The sequence below is a fragment of the Mesocricetus auratus genome, unplaced genomic scaffold, assembly GCF_017639785.1.
Source record: "Mesocricetus auratus isolate SY011 unplaced genomic scaffold, BCM_Maur_2.0 Super-Scaffold_100008, whole genome shotgun sequence".
Lineage (NCBI taxonomy): Eukaryota > Metazoa > Chordata > Mammalia > Rodentia > Cricetidae > Mesocricetus > Mesocricetus auratus.
In genome coordinates, this window is record NW_024429192.1 from 81,751,033 (window position 1) to 81,776,283 (window position 25,251).

The 25,251-nt window shown below is 47.8% G+C and overlaps 1 protein-coding gene across 2 annotated transcripts in view; it reads left to right on the plus strand.

The window, feature by feature from the left end:
- The window catches only part of Daglb (diacylglycerol lipase beta), a 36,117-nt gene continuing 10,866 nt past the window's right edge, over nt 1–25,251 (plus strand). The window contains exons 1-9 of one of the 2 annotated variants that reach the window (XM_005080025.4): nt 1–170; nt 2,455–2,606; nt 9,892–10,063; nt 11,104–11,362; nt 14,629–14,751; nt 17,068–17,195; nt 20,327–20,453; nt 21,413–21,496; nt 24,196–24,273. In XM_005080025.4, coding sequence (XP_005080082.2) covers nt 76–170; nt 2,455–2,606; nt 9,892–10,063; nt 11,104–11,362; nt 14,629–14,751; nt 17,068–17,195; nt 20,327–20,453; nt 21,413–21,496; nt 24,196–24,273 — 1,218 coding nt within the window. In that variant the 5' untranslated portion in view covers nt 1–75. The remainder of the gene's footprint in view (nt 171–2,454; nt 2,607–9,891; nt 10,064–11,103; nt 11,363–14,628; nt 14,752–17,067; nt 17,196–20,326; nt 20,454–21,412; nt 21,497–24,195; nt 24,274–25,251) is intronic. The other variant, XM_013120409.3, reaches the window with a different exon arrangement.

The following is a 25,251-nucleotide window of genomic DNA, read 5'->3' on the forward strand; positions in this document are numbered from 1 at the left end:
CGCACCTGGGGTCTAGTCCGCCCGCGGAGTCAGAAGGGTGCGCGCGACCTAGGGCGGCGCGGTGGGAGGTGCACCATGCCGGGGATGGTGTTGTTCGGCCGGCGCTGGTCCCTGGCCAGCGACGACCTGGTGTTCCCCGGGTCTTTCGAGCTGTTCCTGCGTGTGCTGTTGTAAGTGAGGCCGCTGTGCGGACGGGGAGGGTGCGCTGTGGCTGGAGAAGGCGACAAAAGTCGCCCTTCTTCTGTGCTTAGCGGCAGCCGTGCCTGCCTAGCATGGTCCCTCTGCACTTAGAACGTAGGTGCAGTCGCTTTGTGCTTTTGACAGGTGTCGTGGACCTTCAGCGCCGCAGGGCACGAAGGCTGGGGTGCGGCGCCGAGCCCTGGCACTGGGAGCGTGAGGGAAGCCTGAGCATCCAAAAGCCGTAGCCTCCAGGTCTCTCTCCTTTGTGGAGCCCGGTTCTGGAACTTTGCCTCACTCCAGTCCTCTTTGCTGGGCGGGCTGCGAAGTACCTGTTTTTGCAAAAAGAAAAATTTAGGCAATTGCAATTTCAGAGCAAGTCACAGACACCAATATACTAGCAAAACGTAGCTACGCGCCGCGCCGTGGGAAACAGCACGAGTGTGTGAAGCCAGCTCCTGGCCTGCCTGGCAACGGGGAATAGAGTTCTTAGGAAAAAGCATTGTCTAAGGGGAAAGGAATGGGAGCACAAAAGCTCTTTCTAGGAACTTTCTGCTTCTCAGGGCTGGGTTTTTCTTAGATCGTTTTACCGTTATTTCCAGACACGGTGCCCTCGTGTCTGCAAGACAGACAAAGTTATCTCGGGGCTGGGGGTGTAACTCATTTTGGAAGTGTGTTCACCAAATATTCGTGAGGCCCGTGCCTAGATCCCCAGCAGCACGCAAAACTGGTGGTGGCGGTGCACAGCTGTAATCTCAGGACCGGGGGCGTAGGGGGTGGCAGCAAGAGGATCAGCAGTTCGAATTCATCCTTGGATACGGCCGCACAAGACCCTATCTCGAAAAAAGGAAAAAAGAAAAGCTGTCTAGACCAATCCTTCATTTTTTTTTCCTCTAGTGCTTGAGCCCAGACTCTCATGCATGCTAGGCAAGTGCTTTACAACCGAGCTAAATCCCCATTACCTCAAACGACACCTTTTTTGGCTTCGGAGTACGGATCTTTGATAGGACAATCTTAGACAACAAGACAGTTCAATGGGTAAATGTGCTTGCTGCCAAACCCGGTGATCTGAGTTGTATCCCCAGGACCCCACATGGTAGAAGGAGAAAACCGACTCCTTCAAGTTGTCCTCTGACCTTCCTCTTCAAGCATGCCATGCCATGACATACTCCTCCCCAAATAAATAAGTAAATAAATGTAATTTTTAAAAAGGACATCCTTGCTAAGTAGTGCTGTCCTCTGCTGAAGTACCTCTAGGGTGAATTAGAGTCATAGTTATTTCTGCAGGTCCGTGCCATCTTTACTGTTCACTGTTGAATTACAAAATGTAATCAGGAGCCCATAGGACTTATCCTTTTGAATTTATCGGTTATTTTCACAACTGACTTCATGCTTGCTTGGTTTTGAATTGCAGTAGGCTACACTACACATACACTACACGTGTACAAATCCTCCTGGGAATAGTTCAGCAAACATGGTGTGTTGGTTTACCACTCGCATGATTCTAAGTCATGACAGGTATTTTCCTTGAAGAACCTTTGTACATGCTAGCCTAGGCTTTGTTTTGCAATAGGGTTTCCTACATCTCTTGCTTGTCTCAAACTCACTATGTAGGGGGTGGTGATGGTCTTGAATGTCTCATCCTCCTGCCTCTCTCTCCCTAGTGCTAGGATTACAGGTGTGCACACTTAGTTTATATAGCAGTGGCTGTAGAACTTAAAGAGCTCTTGCATACCAGGTAAACACACCCTATTGATTGAGCTATAACCCCAGCCTGTTTGTCTTTTTTTTTTTTTTTTTTTTTTTTTGGTTTTTCCAGACGGGGTTTCCCTGTATTGTTTTGGAGGCTGTCCTGGAACTCGGATCTGTAGACCAGGCTGGCCTTGAACTCACAGAGATCCACCTGCCTCTGCCTCCCAAGTGCTGGGATTAAAGGCATGTGCCACCACCGTCTGGCTGTTTGTCTTTTAAGTGGGGGCTCCTTGTGCAGTGTCCTGGAACTCATACATAGCTCAGGCTCAGGCTGGCCTCTAATTTATGATCTTCCTGCCTCTGCCTCTCGGGTGCTGGGATTACAGGCAAGCACCACCATGCCCAGTACATGGATTGCAGCAGATATAAAGAATAGAAATTCACACGTGTCCCAACAGTCTGTCTCTTGGTAGACTTTTCATTGATGAAAGTACATTCTACATTGAACCCTAACCTTGGAGACTGTTAACTCCTTTATTTCCTCCTATCATTGTTTTATGAAACCTCTTTCTTCTCTGTCCACAGGTGGATTGCCAGTCTGACTTTGTATCTTGTGCACAGAAGGAAGCTGGACTGTCCTGGTGGAGTCTTGCTCAGCACTTACCTGATTGTTCTCCTTGTTCTCCTGGCGGTCATCATATGCACTGTGTTGGCCATGGTGTGCGTCAGCATGAGAGGTAAAGAGCCCTGCTCTCTGTGTGAGACCTAGTTTTTATCTCAACAGCGCACTGCAGCACCATTTGCCTACCACACGCACAGTCACCGTTTAGAGTGCACTCGGCTGTTCTCTCTCCCCTGCTGCGGTGTGTGCGCATAATGTGTATGGACGAACACAGGCTTGGTAGTGCCTGCTGTGGTCAGAAATGGGGCATTGCACTTGATCACCTGGGCCTGGAGTTGCAGGTGATAGTGAACACTCCACACAGGCGGTAGGAACCGCTGCACACAGGCGGTAGGAACCGCTGCACACAGGCGGTAGTGAACCACTGCACACAGGCGGTAGGAACCGCTCCACACAGGCGGTAGGAACCAGGTGCAGGACCTCTGCAGGAGCAGCAGGTGCTCTTCACCCCTGAGCCATCATCTCCCCAACCCCACACTAAGGTTCTTACTACTCCTGTAGTTGAAAAGCTGTCTCTACAGTTGCCATCAGAACGTTTGTTTTCTTGTCCATGTGTATGTGTTGTACGTACATGCTTGTATGGGCATCTGCACATTTGTGTGAAAGCCAGAGGTTGATGCCATTGGCTGCCTTCTGAGTCACTCTCCACCTTACTTTTGGAGGTAGGGTGTTGTTGAAATTCCTTTCCTAGGGCAAAGTTTACTTCTCCTCCTAAGGTTCCAGCAACAAACCAAGGCATGATTTTGCTTTTCTTCTGGGCGGGGCTGTCTCCACTCATGGCCAAGATGGGCAGACACACAGAGGAATTGTCTTGGAGAAGCTCCAATGGCTGTCCTACTCCTGTATATCCAGTGTTAGTCAATACAGGGCCTTCCCATTCAACCAGGTGGAATTGAATTTTCTGTTACTCGCTACTTGAGCTGTTCTCATTGGAACCCCAAACAGTATTTTATGAAACATATTAAACTGAGGATGGCAGTGTAGACCTGTAACCCCAGGTTCTCAAGGGACTGAGGCAGAAGGATGACAAGTTCAAAGCTTACCTTAGTCTTTAGACCCCTGATTCTGTCTGCAAAACAGAAATGGGGACAGTGAGATGGTGCCGCAGGTAAAGGCGCTTGCTGCCAAGCCTGATGACCTGAGTTCCATCTCTGGGTCCCACATCATAGAAGGGAAGAACTGACTCCCAAGAGTTGTCCTCTGACCTCCATATGTCAGACACATGCACATAGTCTGTCTGTCTGTCTTGGTGTTTTGAAGGGGCTGGAGAGATGCTCAGCACTTATTGCTCTTATAGAAGAGTCTCTAGCACATACATGAGGTGACTCCTGATCACCTGTAACCCTAGTTCCTGGGGCTCTCACGCTTTCTTCTGGCCTCCACTGGCATTGCATGCACACAGTGCACACGGATAGGAGGCACAAATACAAGAATAAAAATGAAAACTTTAAAATGTTTACACATCTTTAATCCCAACACTCGGGAGGCAGAGGCAGGTGGATCTCTGAGTTTGAGGCATCTGTCTACATAGCTAGTACCAGGACAGCCAGGGCCACACAGAGAAGCTCTTGAAAAACAAACAAGTTTAATTCAGGACTGGGAAGAAGCTCAGTAGCCTCAGTACTACCACCCCCCAGATAGTTACTTTTATTGTCATTTGGTTATAAATAACGTATTTTGCTGACCCATGCCTGTAGTCTAAGCACTTAAGAGCCAGAAGCAGGAGGATTGCTGTAAGTTTGAGACTCCACCAGGACAGAGTAAAATCCTGCCTCAAAACCATAAATAAATCAGTGCAATGGGTAAAATTTTTGGCTAACAAGATGGCCCAAAGGTTAAAGGTGCTTGCAGCCCCAACTGATGACTGGGTTCATGCCCTGTGACCCACGTAGTAGAAGGAGAGAACCTGCTCCCACAAGCTGTCCTCTGACTTCCACAAACATGTGATAGTACACATGCCCAACACACACATAAATACATGTTTAAAGAAAAAACTCCTTTAAGCAGTATTATATGTTGGGCACAGTGGCTTGAGACTTTAAAGCTAGCACTCGGGGACATAAAGGCAGGTGACTCTCTTGAGTTTGAGACCACCCTGGTCTAAAAAGCAAGTGTCAGACCAGCCAGGGCTAAATAGTAAGACTGTGTGTGTGTGTGTGTGTGTGTGTGTGTGTGTGTGTGTGTGTTGTAGCACATGGAAAAAAGAGGTAATTTCCTTGTTACATACATGGATAGATAGATAGATAGATAGATAGATAGATAGATAGATAGATAGATAGATAGATATGGTCTTTTTCTTTTTTTGCATCAGTAGGACTTGACCTAGGGCCTCTTCTTGCTGAGGCAAAGTCCTAGGCAGTAGCCCTGACTAGTCTGGAAATACAGTGGGCACTTCTCTTGTCTTTGCTTCCCAAGCACAGGGATCATAGGTTTGGCCACCAGACCCAGCAACAGAGCTTCAGTAAGAAATAAGGGAAGAACCCTGCAGCAGTAGAAAAACAGGCAAAGAACCTGAAGAGAAAAAGAAGAATTTTTTTATTTTAAAAATTTTAGGCTCAACTACACACACACACACACACACATTAAATTAAGGACATTGTGCCAGGCAGCGGTGGCTCATACTTTTAATCCCAGCACTTGGGAGGCAGAGGTAGGTGGATCCCTGTGAGTTCAAGGCCAGTCTGGTCTACAGAGTGAGTTCCAGGACAGCCCTGTCTTGAAAAACAACAAAAACAAAAGAGGACATCATTGCATTAGGAGGTGGAAATGGGAATGTATTTAATTAAACCTTTGGGGAGTCCAGTATGACAATGCCTGTGTGTCAGTCAGGCTTTACCTGTATATTTGCATACACCCACAGAAGTGTTTGTGATTGTGCTTGTAGTATGGTTTGTGGAAAGAGCCAGCCAAGATGATTCTTTTTCATCGTCATAGATATGTACAGCATAGTTAAGAATAGGATTGAATTTTCAGGATGTTACTGTGTAGCCCAGGCTAGCCCAAACTCATGGTGAGATTCCGGGGCTAGAATCAAGGACTTGCAGCTCCAGAACTTCCCCCATGAAACCTACAGTGGCTACTATATGGGTTAGTTGGGGATGGTCTGCACTCAAGTGCTTTCTTTTTTGTTTTTGTTTTTGTTTTTCGAGACAGGGTTTCTCTGTGTAACAGCCCTCACTGTCCTGGAACACATTCTGTAGACCAGGCTGGCCTCCAACTCACAGAGATCCGCTTGTTTCTGCCTCCCGAGTGCTGGGATTAAAGGTGTGCGCCACCAATGCCTGCCCAAGGCTGCTGTGTTTTAACAGAACCCTTTCCACATGAGGACTACCATCTGCCATGTCTGGGCAGGGTCCTTTATCTCTCTGTTTGTGTCTTAAGCGCTCATAGCTCAACTTCTATGTCAGAGAAGATATCTGTGGTGGCTAAGGTGTCTGTCATTCATAAATCTGTGGCATTTCTTTTTGTTGCTCTTATGCATGTCCCACTTGATGAGGGACCTTAGGTCACTTTAGGTCTTTGTTGAGGACAGCCCAATACAGCATTGTCTCTGAAGGTTAGGATCATCAAATTAGAATATCTGCTAAGGTAACCAGGTTACTACTAGTCTATTTATCTTGAGAAAAAAAATGTAAATGTGGAAATAAAAGTGTTTTTCCAATCAGGCATGGTAGTGCGCACCTTTAATCCTTGCACTTGGGAGGCAGAGGCTAGCAGATCTCTTGTGAGTTCGAGGCCAGCCTGGTCTACAGAGTGAACCTTGTCTAAAAAAATTGTGTTTTTCTAAGATCTGAACCAGATGATGCCATCAACATTCTGTCACAGGGTGGGGAGGGACTCATGAGGCCCCCACCTCTAGCTCAGGGACCACTGGCATTTAATAGTTGCTGAGGGAGGGGGCCTCATTTTTCTTTGGTGATGTAGCCATTGGTAAATTGCCTGTGTTCCAGGGAATAATTCCCTGCCTGTGCACAGGCAGCCACCCTAATTAAACACAGTGAATCATAAACAAGCAAAAAATAATCAAACTAGGAGGGGGACTTCTTAGGAAGAAGGGGTCCCAGAGGGGGTGGGAGGACTAGGAAGGGGTAATGACCAAAATGTACCACATTTATACATGAAATATCAAAGAATTTAAAACAATGTTTCTCTAGGTAACTGCAGCTTCTTTCAATAGCTCATTCATTTTCTGGGAAGTTAAACACTTCCATCTCTTTCTTTTTCAGTATTTGGTGAATGTTGTGTCAGAGGCTTTTGTGTGGAAGTCCCAATCCCTGACACTGCTGACCAACCGTGTTATAATGTGTCCATATTTAGTATCCTGCCAGCGCAGGGGAGGTCTGGGTTCCTGTTTTTCCAGGGTCTCAGCCACTGTTACTTGGTAACAGGCTTCCTTTGTTCCTCAGAGAGGAAGAGTAAGAACTGTCCAGCCAGCCAGATGGCTCAGCAGGTAAAGGTACTGCTTTGCCAAGCCTGGCACCTGAGTTTGATCCCTCATGATGAAAGGAGGAAACTGACTCCGGCAGGTGTCCCCTGGCCTCCTTTTTTGTGCCGTGGCACATGTGTTCATCCACGATAAATACACGTAAATAAAAATGTAAAAATCAATTACTATGTAAATGCCAAGCAGGAGGCTTGATAGTGCCTAATTAAAAGAAATTTTTAAATTGTTTTGTGCTTCTTTGAGACAGGTCTTTCCATGAAACCCCAGCTGGCATGAAACTTTCTGTATAGTCCAGGTTATCCTTGAATTTACAGAGGCCTGCCTGCCTCTGACATTCAAGTTCAGGGATTAAAGGTTTGTGCCATCATGTCCAGCACTAAAGATTTATTTTTAATTTTTAATGATGTATGTGTGTCTGTGTGGGGGAACCTCTATCTGTGGGAGTAACCTGCAGAGGGCAGAAGGGGCATTGGATCCCCTGGATCTGTAGTTCAGTGTGGATGTGAGGTAGGTGCTGGGAACCAAACTCAGATTGTGTGAAAGAGCAGCAAGTGCTCTTCACCACTGAGCCATCTCTCCAGCACTAACACTTTAAACCAGTGTTTTTGTGTCCATCACGTGGCTGTAACCCAGTGCTGGAAGGTACCTGGAGCTCATTGGCCAGCCAGCCTAGAGGATTGGTAAGAAGTGAGAGACTCAGCCGGGCGTTGGTGGCGCACGCCTTTAATCCCAGCACTCGGGAGGCAGAGGCAGACAGATCTCTGTGAGTTCGAGGCCACCCTGGTCTACAGAGCTAGTTCCAGGATAGCCTCCAAAACAATACAGAGAAACCCTGTCTCAAAAAACCAAAAAAAAAAAAAAAAAAAAAAAAAAAAGAGATTCTTCCCCAGAAACTAAAGTTTGGAAGGGCTGGGGAAATGACCCTGGTACTGTCTTGCAGAGGATCACAGCTTACATCAATTCCCAGCTTACATCAGGCAACTCAACAACGGCCTGCAGCTCCAGGTCAAGGGAATCCAAAGCCTTTGATTTCCCTGTGTGTACCTATACCCATATGCCACCCCTCCCATACACATACACACAATTAAAAATAAAATAAATCCTTCTTAAAAACCAAGGTGAAGAAAACAAAACAAACAAAAAAGAAAACAACAACAACAATAAGGACTGGGCAGAGGCAGGTGGATCTCAGGGAGTTCAAGACCAGCCTGGTCTACAAGAGCTAGTTCCAGGACAGCCTCCAAAGCCACAGAGAAACCCTGTCTCAAAAACCAAAACAACAACAACAAAAAACCCAAGGTGAAGAGTGAGTGATAAAAGTCCCTAACATTCCTGTCTGGCTTCCATGGGAGATAGTGGAGACACACAGACACAAACACCACTTATATGCACCACACACACACACACACACACACACACACACACACACGAGTGCGCGCGCAACACACACATATATCACATACACATGCAACACACACATACCCCACATATACACCATAGACATATATTTCCTCCCACACAACACACATACCTCACACCCCACACATTATACACCACACACATATGCCACATACACATGCAACACACATAACATACACACACCACACATATCCACCACACACTCAGACACACACATACACCATACACACAGACACACAGCACACATATTTCTGTTAAACCTCAGTTTCTTCGTTTGTAAGATGAGATAATCACTCATCTATAATTTGTGAGGATTAGAGAATAATTGATATTGAAATATTTAAGGATACTAAATGTTGGGTAAGGTGGTCAGTAGACCGGGAGTTTATTCTCCTGGCTATTAGAGTCTGGGTGACTGTCTCCCATTCTCCCTGGGACAGTCCTCCAGATGCCTGTTGCTCCATTGTAATTACCCGTAGTAATTTTGGTTCTCAGAAGTATTCCAGTTTGGGCAGCAATTATGTAGTCCTCCCTAGTTAGAGCCCAGAAACAGTTTTAACTCTGAGTGTGTCTAGAAAATGAATCCGAAGCTTCTGTCACCCTTCCGTCCTTCACTTTGTCACTTGCTTCCTGTTCTTTTCTGTTTTGCAAGACAAGGCTTTCTCTGTGTAACAGCTCTGAGTGCCCTGAAACTCGCTCTGTAGACCAGGCTGGCCTTGAACTCACAGAGATCTGCCTGCCTCTGCCTCCCAGGTTCTGGATTAAAGATACTGTCACTTTCTATTTTGGGCACATGTCACCAAGTATAAGGAGGAGTCCAATGGTGTGTACATCAAAATGCAGAGATGTTCAGTAGCTGTATTCTAAGATTTATTTTATGTTTAAATTATGTGTATGTGACTGTGTGTAGTATGTGTGAATGCAGGTGCCTATGGAGGCTAGAGGAGTCAGATCCCCTGAGGCTGGAGTTGTTTATATGGGGTTGTGAACTGCGTGATACAGGTGCTGAGAACCAATTTCAAGTCCTTTGCAAGAGCAGTCCATGATCTTAACTGCTGAGCAGTCTTTCCAGCCCATGTAGCTGTAGAATGTGTGTGTGTGTGTGTGTGTGTGTGTGTGTGTGTGTGTGTGTGTGTGTGTGTGTGTGTGTGGTCTTCAGTCACTCCCCCACTTTACCTGATGAGGCTGGGCCTCAGTGAACCTACAGATCATTAATTCAGCTAGGCTGGTTAGCCAGTGGGTTCTAGGGATCCACCTGTCTCCACTCCCACCAGCCCTTGGTTTACAAATGCACACTGCCTCTTTCTCCCAGCTTTCCGTGGACCCTGGGGATCTGAACTGGTCCTCACACTTCTCTGGCAGGCACTTCTACAAGCTGAGCCTTCTCTCCAGCTCCCTGGTAGCTGTATTCTTGTGGACAGGCCGCTCTGCATCTTAGGAGGCTCGTGAGCAGTTCACATTCTTTTCTGTGTTTCAGGAACCATTTGTAACCCTGGACCTCGGAAGTCTATGGCTAAGCTGCTTTATGTCCGTCTGGCGCTCTTCCTGCCAGAGATGGTCTGGGCTTCTCTGGGGGCCATCTGGGTGGCAAAAGGTATCCAATGTGACAAGACAGTTTTGATTGGCATCATCACCACCGTCATTGTCAGGTGAGGTCTTTCTCTTTTCATGGTGTCTCCTCAGGTGTGTTTCTGAGCAGTATAACACCCGGACGTCCTGTGGACTTTCTAACATAGAGTGGCATCTTTCTGAGGACTTAGAGATGTTTTTTGGTCCATGAGAAACAGCTCATCTTCCAGTTTGTGAATGTTCACTTTCTTCCCACTCCTCACTTTTCTGCACGTTCCACTCTCGTAAAAGGAAGAGTAACTGGAGAGATGACTCAGTGAGTGGTAAAGAGCACTTGTCAAGCTATTTTGAGGACCAGAGTTCAGTTCCTAGCACCCATGTCAACTAGGCCTCCCATATGTACACTTTTAACCCCAGCTCCAAGGTCAGTGGGGACAGGAAGATCACTAGGGCTTCCAGCCTAGCCCAAAAGACATGAGCCCCAGGTTCAGAGAGAAAGATCCCATCTAAAGGAAATAGTTAGATATGGGGGGGGGTACCTATCGGAGTGTTCAATAATGTGGAAATTCCTTTTGTTTTACTATGAAGAACCTCAGAGCACTGGGGGGTAGCAGGATCATGATCAGGGGTTCCTGGAGAACTAGTTCTAGTGACTTCTATGCTCCCCACCACCCAACCCTTTGTTTTCTGGGCATTCCTTTCAGAACTCTCTGGTCTTCATGGGACTTGGGTTAGCTATGGACTCGTGAGGCACTTTCTTTTTTGTATTTATTTATGTAGTTAAGTCATATGTCTGTATGTGTATGTGTGTGCATGACATGGCACATGTTGGAGGTTAGAGGGTAACCTGCAAGAGTTGATTTTTTTCCTTCAATCATGTAGACCCTGGAGACCAAATTCAGGTGCTTAGGCTTAGCCAAAAACACCTTTACCTCCTGAGTCATCTCACTGACCCTCAGAGGGATCTTTCTAGAAGAAAATTGCTTGTCTCAGTCAGGTTCTCAGAGAGCTGCCTCTCCTGCAGCAGTACAGCAACAAGGATTAGGGTGTGTGTTTGGAGGGGCTCTGGCCACCCAGCCTTCTCAGTCACCAAGCCTTTCCCATGCCTTAATTTTTGCAGTTGGATTGTCATGGCTACCACCATGGTCACTATCGTCTTTGTCTTTGACCCGCTGGGTGGGAAGATGACTCCACACCCCCCAGGCTGCCCCGAACACCTGGACAGTAACAACTCAAGTCAGTTATTGACTGGCCTGAAGACAGCTGCCAAGAGTGTGTGGGAAACCAGAGTGATGTTCTGCTGCTGCTGCGTGGGGCAGGATGATAACGCCAGAGTCGCTTTCTCCAGCGCGGCTGACCTTTTCTCCACCTACTTCTCTGTAAGCAGAAGGGATCTGCTGTGGTCTCTTTCAACTGTTTCTGTCAGTGCTTCTGTGGGAAGATGAGTATTCTGCACAAAGTCACTGGAACCAACATAAAGTGGCTTTGAGGACCTGGACCCCTTGGGCGTGCGTGAGGTTTGGGAGTACACTACCTGGGTGGGCTTGACAGGCAGAAATTAACTGTAAGGATTGCCAAGCCTTTTCTGCTCCTTATTTGTTTTGCTTTGTTGAGATGGGGGTCTCCTGTAACCCAGGCTGGCCTGAAACTGACTGTGTAGCCAAGGATGAGCTTGAACTTCTGGTCCTCTTTCACCTACCTCTTCGGTGCTGGGATTACAGGCATGTGCCACCACGCCTGGTGTTTGGTGCTAAGGATGGAACCCAAGGCTTCATGTATCTAGGCATGTGTTGTGTTAGCTGAGCCCCAGCCCAGCCCTCAGCCCCTTTCTTGATGAATAGGTGTGTCTTTTCCTTGACACTAGTCCATTACAGTCCAGCCTGTGCATTGTTTTTAAGGAACTAAATAATAGAACGTGTACATTAGGAAAGAATCTGCTAGTTGTCTTTTTGTGTCTCTTCCATCCAGCTCAGTCAGCACATAGACATATACAGGCAGGGGAGTGTCAGAAAGGAATTCCTCAGCTCAGCAAGATGGCTCAGCAGGTAAGGGTGATTGCTGCCAAGATTGATGGCCTGAGTTCAGTCCCCAGGACCCGAGTAAGTAGAAGGCAAGCACTATGTCCTGCAAATTGTCCTCTAACCTCTACACGCACGCACGTGTGCATGCACACACACACACACACACAAAGTAATTTAACTATTCTCACTGTTTTCCATGATTAGTGACTGAAGTGCAAAGGGAATCACTGTTCTAGGGTGAGCTGTCCAAATTCTTGGACATGCTCATTTTCCTTGCGCCTCTATGTGTTTGTGTAATGATATGTTGTAACTACTGTTATTTTTGGTACTGAAACCAAGTAAAAGAGAAGATTCCTTTCGACATCTTATGTACCTTCCTGTCTCTCTTGCTCTGACTTGTAACTGTTGAGAGTTGACATCGTGATGTGAAAGCAGGCTGCACAGCAGTGGCCTTCCTATGGGGACTCAAGAGGTGTGCCCTGTAAACATGTTTTTATTTCTATTATTTGCATCTGTGTGCGTGTATGCTGCATGCATGCAGGTATCCCAAGGAGGCCAGAAGAGGGTATTGGCTCCCTTGGAGCTGGAGTTATGTGGAGTTGTGAGACTACCTGATGGGGGTGCTGGGAACTAAACTCCAGTCTTCTGTGAGCCATATTTCTAACCATCCTCCTAAGTCTTACAGGAGTTCTTCAACCCAATCTCAAGGGGTCTAGGAGAAGAGAAGTTACCCAGTCACTACCAGTCTCCTGTAGCTGAGACTGACTTTGAACTCATTATATAGCTGAGGATGACCTTGAACTTCTGGTCCTTGCGCCTCTGTCTCCTGAGTGTGGAGATTATAGGTGTGCTCCACCAAGACAGGGTTTCCCTGTGCAGCCCTGGCTGTAGACCAGGCTGGCCTCAAACTTGGAGATCCGTCTGTCTCTGCCTCCCCAGTACTGGCATTAAAGGCGCGTGCCACCACCGCCTGCCTCCAAGACAGGTTTTATGTAGAGCTGCATCATAGACCTCTCTGTCCATCAGAGGTCTAGCAGTCCTTCCTATGGGCTAGAAGAACCTGCTGCTGGTGGGGAATTTCTTTTAGTTCTTTTGTTTTTAATTAAATTATTTTGTGTGTGTACGTGCATGTATGGCATATGGGTAGGGCAGAGGACAGCTTGCGGGAGTTGGTTCTCTCCTTCTAGTCTGTGTGTTCCGGAATCAAACTTAGTTGTCAGACTTGACAGCAGGTGCCTTTACCCACTGAGCTGTTCATCTCGTGGCCTGTTGATTTGTCTTCCCTCCCTCCCTCCCTCCCTCCCTCCCTCCCTTCCTCCCTTAGTTTCTTTTTGACACAAGGATCATTGTATATCTCAGGCTGGTCCTGAATTTGCCATCCTCATGCCTTATCTGTCTGGGTCCTACAATTCTGGGCATGTGCCACCTGGTCCAGCTGGTAGAGGATTTCTGACGTCCGTATTTATTCACACAAAAAGTCTCACTGGTGTTTTACTCTATTTTTATTTCTTTCTTGGCACAGTGTACCCAGTAATCATATGTTCAACCTCATGAGTCTGCCATAGAGTATGTATCAATGCAACCTTCACATCATCTTAAGAAATGAGAATGTCAGGCATGGTGGTACACACTTTTAATCCCAGCACGCCTATAGATGGAAGCTCACAGGCTAGCCAGCCTGGAGCACACAGTTCAGCAAGTGTAAAAAGAGAGACCCTGCCTCAAAACAAGTTGGGAGGAGAGAAACAACCCATGAAAGTTGTCCTGTGACTGTCACACATATACTCTGGCATGTGTGCACGCAGACACACGATTTTTCATAAACAGAAACAGTTAAGTCACTTAAAATGAAATTTTGATAAAATGATCAATCTAGGAGCCAGGCAGTGGTAGCACACTCCTTTAATCCCAGTACTCAGAGGCAGAGACAGGTGGAGCTTTGTGAGTTTGAGGCCAGCCTGGTCTACAAAGTGAGTTCCAGGGCTACACAGAAAGACCCTATCTTGAAAAACTTTTAAAAAAAGAAATCAATCTAGTAGATTTGTCTGAGGGCAAGATAGGAAAAAATGCTAAGCTCATGTCTAAAAGGAATCCTACAAACGAAAAGGCTCTTTAAAGGATGTCTTCAATGGGACGGAGAGGTGGCCCAATGGTTAAAAGCTCCTGCTCTTCCAGAGGACCTGTATTCAGTTCCCAGCATGCATACTGGTTAGCTCACAAATGCCTGTGACTGCAGGTCTAGGGGATCCAGCCCTTCTAGCCTCTGAGGGCTCCTACACTCATGTGGTATGCATGAATGTGTGCATTAGTGCACACGCACAAGTAAAAGTAAAAGTCCCTTTAAATACTTCTCTAGGCTGGGTATGATGGCACATGCTTATACTTGGGAAGTAGAGGCAGGAGGATCTAGAATTCCAGGTCATCTTTAACTTCTCAGTGAGCTGGAGGCCATCCTAAGCTGCAGAAGACTGTCTCAGACAAACAGAAAATAATAGCTACCATTCTCTATGTAATGCACCTACATGCTTGCGTACCTGGCTGTGAGTTCTATTCAGCTGGGATGCTAAGGGGTTTCTGGGTAGTCCGATGGGCTTTACGACAGGTCATTGTGCTTTCCCACCCAGGACACAGACCTGGTGCCCAGTGATATTGCAGCAGGCTTCACCCTTCTCCACCAGCAACAGGACAATATCAACAACAGCCTGGAGCCTCGGGAGGTCATCACCCACTTTCCAGGGCAGTCTCAGGTAATGATTAAAAAAAAAAAAAAAACACCTTGGCGTTTGTGCTTCTGTGTAGGTCTTCAGAGTCCTACAGTTAAAACTGGGCATGGAACACTCAGGAGGATTGTGAGCAGGTGACTAGCCTGGGCTATATTGTGAGTCCCAGGCTGGAAACAGACCCTGTGTAAGAAGAAAGAAGGAGAGGGATGAGAGGGAGACAGAGACAGATGGGAGAAGAGACAAGAGAAGTAGCCAAGAACAGTTTCAGTAGCCTTTGGACTGAAACCCAACTTTCTCACCTAGATTCCAGGTACAGGAAGCCCACTTCTGTCTTATTGTCTAGGTTGCACTGTGGGAAATTCAATATTTGGTTCTCTGTTCCAGAAGAATTCCTCCCAGGATGGGGCCTGAGTCACCCCAGATTGTATTTTCTTCTCTAGGTCTAGGAAGCAGAAACAGTTCAAGCTTTACTTGTTGAAAATATTCCTCCATAGGTCTTTATGGTCTCCAAAGGGAAAGTCCTGCCAGTGTGTACCTGCTGCTCCAGCTATAGGGGGCAGAGGCAGGGGGATTGTGAGTTCCAGGTCACCCCAGGCTACACAGTAGAAGGGACAAAACTTCCTTGTCCCTCCCCTTCCCTCCCCTCCCTCCCCTCCCTCCCCTCCCTTCTCTCCCTCCCTCCATCCCTCCCTCTGTCTCTGTCCCCCTCTCTGTGTCTCTCATCTTCCCACCACACACCGACTTCCTCCCTCCCTTCCTTCATTGCTGGGTGTGGAACCCAGCATCTTGTACATACTCAGCAGATGTACTACCATTGAGCCATGTCTCCAGATTCTCAAAAACAAACAAAAAACAGAAAAATAACACAGAACACAGAGAAGCCATATGTGTCCCCTCTGCCTCTGCCATGGCAGCCAGGCAGTACTCCAGGCAGGAATCCATGTCTTCGTTACTTCTCTACTGCTGTGATAATACATAGGAAGGAAAGCATTTATTTGATTTATTTGGGGCTTATAGTTCTAGAGATCTAGAGCTCATGACTGTCAACAGCAGGCAGGGAGGCAGGCATGGTACTGGAGCAGTAGCTGAGAGCTCACAAACTGAGACGCAGCCGTGGGGTAAAGAGAATGTGTGAGTCTTGTGAGACCTCAAAGCCCTCCCCCAGTGAGACACCTCCTGCAGGTGCTGACAGCACCCATGTCCAGGGTGGAAAGCCACGAAGGACTCCAAGCAGGAAGCTCCTGCTGGAGCCAGAACTCACTAGGGATCCTTGCCTTCTTCCCTCACATTTCTGGTGGAGTTCACAACTTAAAACCCACCTTTTTAGGAGCAGGTGGATCTGAGCGTTCACGGCCAGCCTGGCCTATACATGGAGTTCCAGGCCAACCAGAGATACATATGTAAACCTCGTCTCAAGAAACAAAAGTGCTAGGTGCGGTGGCACATGCTTTGAACCTAGCACTCAGGAGGTAGGAATAGATCTCTGTGAGTTCTAGCTAGCCTAGTCTACATAGCAAGTTCCAGGACAGGGCAACCAGGGATACCCAGAGATACCCTGTCTTCAAACCAAACCAAAAATACCAGTTTTCCCCCTACAAGATGCTGGAGAGACAGCTAGGTTGTCAGAGCTGGATTTTGGGTCCCCAAACCCCATGTAAAGCTGGATGGGTATGGTGGCCCATCTGTCATTCTAGCATTGGAAGGTGAAGATAGGGGTGGGTTATCCTTGAGGCAAGCTGGCTAGGGAGACTACTCAAATCAGTGACCTCTGGGTTTGAGTCAAAGACCCTGCCTCGGTAATAAGGTGGGAGAGGGAAGAAGATTCTTGGTGTGAACCCTGAGCCTCCACATGCACACAGATGCACACACAAGTGCTCACACCCTTGTGAACACACATACATACAGGTACCCTACAAATACACGTGGGAGAAAAGGAGGGATTTTTGAGAGTCAAGGAGGAAAAGAGCAGGAAGAGTTAGAAATTAGAGTTCAGGTTTAAGGCCTTAGTGTGGGGGTGGGGGTGGCCCAGTGAGCTAAGCGCTTGCTTTGCAAGTATGGGAACCCAAGTTCAGATTCCCAGAATTCGCATAAAGCAGGATACAATATGGAGTGCTTCTGCAATCCCAGGGTCCCTACAGCAAGATGGAAGGAGACTGTTAGAGGCTGGAGGACCAACTAGCTGGCGGGATCCAGCAAACAGGGTTCTTCAACAAGGTGGAAGGTGGGGGCAGCACCCACTAGTGCTGTGGGACACGTGTGCCCACATTGAGTGCTCACACATCCTTGTGTCCGTCCTTTCCATGGCTGCCGTACACAAAAAGGCTTTTTTCCTTCTCTCAGGAAGCTGACTTGGATGCAGAAGTGGAAAACTGCCATCACTTCATGCCGTTTGCAGCAGCTGCCTATGGATGGCCCCTCTACATCTATAGAAACCCGTTCACCGGGCTGTGCAGGATCGGTGGCGACTGGTAGGTCAGGCTAGTCTGATCCTTTCATGAATCTACATTTTGAAAGCATTCAAGAGTAGAACAAAGGTGTCCTAAGTCCCCTTATCTAGAATCTGTCTAGAGCTTTATCTCTAAATTATTGTTATTATTTTTGAGACAAGGTATCACTATGTTGCCTCTGGCTGGCCTGAAAGAAACTTGTTATATAGATCAGGCTGACCTCAAACTCACTGAGATGACTGCCTCTGCCTCCCAAGTGCTGGGATTAAAAGCATGGGCCACACCTGGCACTTACAACTTTTTAAAATTTACTGACCCAGAACAGTACCCAGAACCACATACAGTTGTTACCAACCTGTATCTACCTGTTGCTTCCAACATTTATGGGGTAGTCATTGTTTACACTCTCAACCCTGATGGCTGCTTCAGCAAATGACTACTACACCCCTACATTATTATTTTTCTGAGACAGGGTTTCTCTGTGTAGTCCTGGCTGTCCTGGAACTCACTCTGTAGACCAGGCTGGCCTCAAACTCACAGAGATCCACCTGCCACCGCCTCCCGAGTGCTGGGATTAAAGGTGTGCGCTACCGTGCCTGGCTTTTCAGGTCATATTATTAACTTGATTATAGGGTCTGGAAAATGTTCAATCTCTGAAGGCAAGAGGGATTTTAAGAAGGATATATTATTGCACACTGTGCAAGCCCTGGGAATCAAATTCAGATCATCAGGCTTGGAGGCAAGTTCCTTTCCAGTTGAGCTTACATCTTGTGCTTCTTTGTTAACCACGTAGCTAATTTCCTCAGGGCATCCATTGCAGTAAAATTATAAAAATCAAGAATTTTATGATTGGGCCGGTGGTGGTGCACATCTTTAATTCCAGCACTCGGGAGGCAGAGACAGGCAGATTTCTGTGAATTCGAGACCAGCCTGGTCTACATGAGCTAGTTCCAGGACAGGCTCCAAAGCCACAGAGAAACCCTGTCTCGAACCCCCCCCAATAAAGAATTTTATCATTGGTTATTGACAGGCAACTTGTATTTGAATTCTTCTCGTCCCAATAATGTGTGTGTCTATAATATATGAGAGTGGTGTGTGTATATCCAAATGTGTGTGTGTGTGCACATGCATGTGTGTGGGTTTGGAGACCAGAGGAGGGTGTCTGCGTCCGGCTGGACTTCTCTCCACTGTATTCTCTTGGGACAGGGTCTCTCCTGAACCTGGAGCTAAACTGGTGGCTAGTAGCCGCAGCTATCCTCCTGTCTCCACCCCGGTCACCACCTCACATTGCTGTTACTGGCACTTTCACAACCATACCTAGCATAATGCATGGGTTCTGTGGATTTGAACTCTGATTCTCTTTCTTGGACAACAACCATTCTTTACCTAGTAAGCCGTCTTACCAGCCCGGTTTTTTTTTTTCTTGCTGATAGCACCCAGGGCCTTGCACATACTAGGAAAGCATCTTCGCATTAAGCTGAGTCCTCAACCACCAGGTCCAGATTTAGCATGCCTCTGTTCTTCTGTGAATCAATCATAACCAGAGTGGGAGAAAACGTGCTGTTTCTTCTGCCTTACAGCGAGCTTTGATTGCCTGCTCCTTGGTGTCGGTCCCGACACATGCTTCTTGCTTCATGCACAGTCACAGTTCATTGCTGTCATTTCTATAATTAGTATTTAGTGGTCACATGCCCCAACCTGACTGTACAGGCTGGTTCCTGTGTCCTTATGATGGATCCCTGTAGCTTTCTGAGTACTTCCTTAGTTACTAATTTTGGTTTTTGGTGGTTTTGAGATGGGATCTCATGTAGCCAAGGATGCCCTTGAATCTCCTGATCCTCCTGCCTCCACCTCCCAAGTACTAGGATCACAGCCTGTGCCACCACTTGTGGCCTCTTCCTGCACTCCCTGATGGAATTTTTTCAAATTTTATTTATCATTAACATGTGTCTGAGATGTGTGTGCGTACGTGTATGCCACAGCATATATGTGGAGGTCAAAAGACAGCATTCGGGAATTGGTTCACTCCCTCACCATGGATTCTGGGATTGAACTCATGTGTAATCACTCAGCAGGCACCTTTACCCACTAAGCCATCTTGGCTTTGATGGAAGGTTCCTGATGAAAGGAGTTGAAACTGGATCTTATGCTTGCCCTGGAGTGGTATCTGCCTTTCACAAGGTGGAGATGCTAATTAGAAACCAAGATCTGAGTGCTAGGCGTGTCCATCCCTCTAGGGTGCCTCGGCCTGCAGGACTTCCTGGTGGACAGTTTGACAGTTCAAGAAAAAAAAATTTAATTATAGGTTGTTTGGTTTTTTTGTGCACTTGCATGTACATGGATGTCAGAGCAGAGGACAACTTTCAGGAGTTTATTCTCTCCTTCTACCATGTAGATCCTATCCTAGTGATTGAACTCTGGTCATTAGGCTTGGCAGCAGGTGCCTTTACCTGCTGAGCCATTTCCCTTGCCCCAGCCACAGAAATTTTGCATGACCTTTCCCATATCATATCTCCATCACGTTCACCCTCAGCAAGCTCTCAAACCCAGCCACAGGGCAGTTTGTTCTCATGCTTAATCCCCAATGCTTCCGAAGTCCCTTCACATCCTTGTATCTTATACTAGTAATGGGACTGGAAAGGTCGCTCAGTCAGTAAAGTGCTTGCTACTCAAGCAGTACGCCTTGAGTTCAAAGCCCCGGCATCCACACAAAAAGGCTTGTTCAGACTCTGCCTGTTTCCCACATGGTGGGGGTGAGGTAGAGAGACAGGAGGACTCCTGGGGATTTCTGGCTTCCAGCCTAGCTCCAGTTTAGGGAGCACCATGTCTCAAAGGAATTAATGCAGAATGACAGAGTATGAAATTCCACATCCTCCTCTGGCCTCCATGGATGCATGGGCATGCACAGGAGTGTACAAACACACACAGACATGAATGAATGAATGAATGTCAGGAATGTAGCACAATGAAAGTGTTTGCCCCATCTGTAGGACCATGGATTCCATCCCCTGCTGCTCAAGAGAAACTGTTCTGTTAGAATGTCTTAGATGTAGTGGGCCCTCCCTTGAATTTTCTAGCTAATCCTGTAGTGGGGATCATTGTGCCTTGGTCAGGGGCTCAGACTGCCAGTCACATCTTTGTCCTCCCTTTAGTTGCAGAAGTAGAGAGACAGAGTATGATGCAGTCGAAGGGGACCAGCACAACTGCCACTTTGCCTCCATCCTGAAGACAACCGGGCTGCAGTACAGGGACTTCATTCATATAAGCTTTCATGACAAGGTATTGTCTCAAACATCTAGATGTGGGTTCTAGAGTCCTTTGAGATCTAGTGGTGTGTGTGTGTGTGTGTGTGTGTGTGTGTGTGTGTGTGTGTGTACACATGCACGTGTGCATATGGGTCCTGGGTATTAAACTTGGGTTATTTGACTTAACAGTGAGTATCTTAGTCACTGAACCATCTTGCTAATCCCCAGCCTTCTTTTTACCTTTTTTTTTTCTTTTGGACTTTTCGAGACAGGGTTTCTCTGTGTAACAGTCCTAGCTGTCTGGAGTCTCACTTTGTAGACCAGGCTGGCCTCAAACTCAGAAATCCACTTGCCTCTACCTCCCAAGTGCTGGGGTAAAAGGTGTGTGCACCTCTGCCCTGCTTTTTTTGTTTGTTTTTTGTTTTGTTTTTTTCCAGACAGGGTTTCCCTGTGTAGCTTTGGAGTCTGTCCTGGAACTAGTTCTTATAGACCAGGCTGGCCTCGAACTCACAGAGATCCGCCTGCCTCTGCCTCCCGAGTGCTGAGATTAAAGGCGTGCGCCACCAATGCCCGGAATGCCCTGCTCTTTTTACTTTTTATTTCGAGATGCTCTCACGAAGTTGCCCATGCTGGCCCAGAACTTAGTCTGTAGACCTTGAATTTGTTTTCCTTTTGCCTCAGCCTCAGCTTCTTAAGCAGCTGGGATTACAAGCCTGCAATACAAGGCCTGGAATGGATTATTCTTTATAGAAGCCACACACACACAAACACGCACACTCCTCATGTAAAATAAATACATGTAATTTAAAGAAAACAACAGCCAAAAAATCCTGAAGTTGCCAAGTGTGGTGGTGTATGTCTGTAATCCCAGCATTTAGGAGGCTGAGGCAGAAGGATAGAGAATGAGTGAGCCACAGAAACTCAAGGTTCTGTTAGTTGGCGATGCTCAGTGTCCCCATGGGTCAGGCCTTGTACTGGCTTCTTCTCTTCCAGGTATATGAGCTGCCCTTTATCGTGGTTCTGGATCACAGGAAGGAGGCCGTTGTGGTCGCTGTGAGAGGGACCATGTCTCTCCAGGTAATGCTACTGTGCTTGACAGGTTCAGATCTGGGCACTGGGTGGGTGCAGAGAATGAACCATAGGTGGGGTGCTTGGGCCAGAGGAAAGCTTTGTTAGGAACAGAGAAAGCCACTGTGTGAGGCAACTAAGGGAAGCACTGAAGCCAGGAAGCGAGCATGGATTGTGAAACACTAACTTGATGAAACATGGGGGCGGGGGGGGTTCCTGCTTAATGACCAGCTGTTGGTAGCAGAGGTGCCAACGTGTTCCAAGACAGGCTGGAGGGATACCTGCTTGGGTCACTTCCTGCTGGCCCTCCTTAGATGTGCCTAGATGAGCCCCAACCCTAGGTAAACCACCCTCTGATTTCCGCTCCTGAGCCGGATGGGTTGGCAAGATCAGTCTTGCGTCAGAAGATACACTGAGCCATGTATGGTGGTGCACTCCTGTAATCCCACCTCTCCGGAGTCTGAGGCAGGATTGCAAGCTTGAGTCCTGCTTGGGCTACACAGTAAGACTGAGTTAAAAAAAAAAAAGGGCAGCTTAGGAGATGGCTCAGGGGTAAAGTGCTTTGAGGGGAGGGGGAAGACCACTTAAAAGCCAGGGGCTGCGGCGCCTCTGTGATGCCAGCTCTCCTACACAATGGAAGAAGAAAACAGAAGAATCTCTGGGATCCCAGGGGCCAGGTAGCTTGGCGTCTCGGCCGACAAGAGGTCCTGCCTCAAGCAAGGTGGAGGGGAAGGCCCACACCAGGAGGTTCTCTGATCCAGCCGCCATGCCTGGACCACGGCACACAGGCGCCTGCACCTCACATGAGTGTGCACTCATACACACAGATTTAAAAAGCAGTCACATACCCTCAGGTTCCTTTTGGCCATTCTCTTCAGGCCCTCCCTCCCTCCCTCCCTCCCTCCCTCCCTCCCTCCCTCCCTCCCTCCCTCCCGCCACCCTGTGCCGACTCTGACTCTTCGTGGTGCAGAGTGCGCCTCGTCCACCTCCAGCCCTCCCCGCCTCCACTTGTCCAGCTCTCTTCCCCCTTTCAGCATCTACTTTCTGGTTTCTTCACTGCCACCCCTCACTCTCACTTCCTGGTTCTGAGGAAGTGTTCCCGCTGAGCATGCAGGACAGACCTAGAATCCAGATACTTTGAAAGCAGAAACGGAATTTTAAGTTTAGAGTCAGCCTGAGCAACTTAGAGCCTATATCAAAATAAAACAGGGCTGGAGAGATGACCCTTCAGTGGATCTAAGTTCCATTCCCAGAACCTACATCACAGCTCACAGCCGTCTCTGACTCCATTTCCAGGGGATCTGGCACTTTTTCCTGGCCTTTGAGTATCGGGCATGCATGTGGTACAAAGACATACATGTAAGCAAACACCCCTACAAATAAAAATTATAATGAAAAGAGCAGGGGGGTGCACATGGTAGTGTCACAACTCTAGCCCTTGGGAGGCAGAGGCAGGCAGATCTCTGAGAGTTCGAGGCCAGCCTGGTCTGCACAGTGAATCCTGGTCTAAGAAAGCTGCCTGGGCATGCAGTGCAGCAGCGGGGCTCCTGCCAAGCATCTCCCTTTCAGAGGCTGAGGGTGTGACTAGGTGGAGACTCAACATACCACACAGAGGGCCAGAGCTCAACCCTCAGTATTACCCATCACTTCTTGCTCAGTCGGTCATCCTAGATCTCACAGCCTCAGGCTTTCTGGCTAAATCCTTTCCCAGCCTTCGTTCCGACCAGTTTCCCTGCACCAAAAGAAAGGTTTCCCATCATCTCGGTCCCTGTCTAGGCTCTCACCATCCTAGTCGATCCATTTTCTTCCCCGTGTAGCTCCCAGGCGTCCCCGAAAGCTGGAATAAAGCATGCACACAACATAGCGGCTCCGCCTGTCCTTTTGTTGTGCACAGGCCTCAGCTTTCCCTTCTCTAGAAATCTCCAGTGCACACTGTTTTCCTCAGAGTGCTTGTTCCCTGTCAGCCTGGTGGATGCTCTGTGACCTGCCTGGCCACCTTTTCCTAGTCCCAGTCTATACACAGCCCTCAGTGTGCCAGGTGTCCTCAGTGGATCTCCTGAGGGGCTTCTTATCATGTAGGGGTAAGCCGGACATGGAGGTACATGCCTGCAATCCCAGCGTGGGAGGTAGAAGCAGGAGGAATTCAAAGCTAACCTGGGCTACATGGCGAGACCCTGTTAGAAACAGAAACCAAAATAAGTTGTAGAGGCAAGGAGAATTCAAAGCTAGCCTGGGCTACGTAGTGAGACCCTGTCACAAACAGATACAGAATTGCATGGAGCCCAGTTTGGTGCTTGTCCCCGAGAGGATGGCCACTCTGCTTTCCTTCAGGTTCAGCCCAGGCACTCATCCTATCTCTCCCATCAGCATCTTTGCTAGTGTTTGTTGAGCCATTGGATGTGGGTTCCAGAGGACAGAAGCAGAGCTCTGTTCAAACCCCAATTTGTGCTCTGGCTGGGAAGACCCTTAGATTGCAGAGCGAAAGATAACAGTGTTTCTAGATGTCCCTTCCATCACTGCCATTCCTGCCTGGTACCCAGCCAGAAGCTGCCTCGGCTGTGTTTTTGCTGAGGCTGGGCACATCTCTCTCAGCAGTCTCATTGTGCTGTCTGCCATTGCAGAGAGTGTCCTGACTCTCCATCCCCACACGTGCGGCCCTCGCCCACTGTGCACTCTGTAGGCTGACGCTGCTGTGTCCATGTTCACAGGATGTCCTGACTGACCTGTCTGCAGAGAGCGAGAACCTTGAGCTGGATATTGAGCTGCAGGACTGTGTGGCCCACAAGGTATGTTTGTGTTGAGAGGGGACACTCAAAGAGATGGCATGAGTGACACAGCTGCAGCCAGAGGGTGGACTATCAGATAAAATACTTGAGGCAGGCTGTCCTTCCTTCCCTGTCTTTCCTTCCCTTTTTTCCCCCTGGTTTTTCAAGACGGGGTTTCTCTGTAACAGTCCTGGCTGTCCTGGAACTCACTCTGTACACCAGGCTGGCCTTGAACTCACCGAGATACACTTGCCCCTGCCTCCCAAGTGCTGGGATTAAAGGCGTGTGATGAGACCACCTGGCCTCATCCCCCCCCCCTTTTTAGGCAAGAGTCCCATGCAGCCCAGGCTGGCCTATAACTAACTCACTTTGTAGTTAAGGATAACCTTGAACTTTGTGATCCTCTTGCATCCACTGGAATTACAGGTTAGGAATCAAACCCAGAGCTTGATACACGCTAGACAAACATTGTATTAGCTGCACTATATCCCCAGTCACTTTCCCCTGTAATTAAAGTTTAATATCTTAGTGGGAAAATGCTTAGTCCAAAGTAGAGCACAGAGCAAGAACTCCGGCTTTGTGGGTAGCACAGGGTGGACAACTCACTTCCCACAAGTTCTCTGTGGATGTGGCCAGAGCCTAGTTCTCTGTTTCTCTCTTCCTGTTCTGTGGGAGTAAGTGGGGCAGAGTTCCTCCTTGGAGAAGAAAACCCAACCTCAAATGGGTATGTGTGTGAAATGGCTTTTAAACATTGTAAAGCAAGTATAATAACTCCAGATGTGAAGACTCTTAGGTAGGAGGATCATGAGTTTCAGGCTGGTTTTGTCTACACAGCAAGGTCCAGGCCATCGTGAACTATGTAGTGAGACTTTCTCTGAACAAACCAAAAGACACATGATGGATGGGAAGATAGATACATGGATGCTGAAAGGAGAGATGAATGGATGGGTGGGTGGGTGAGTGAGCGGATGGATTGTTGGATGAATGGATAGATAGATG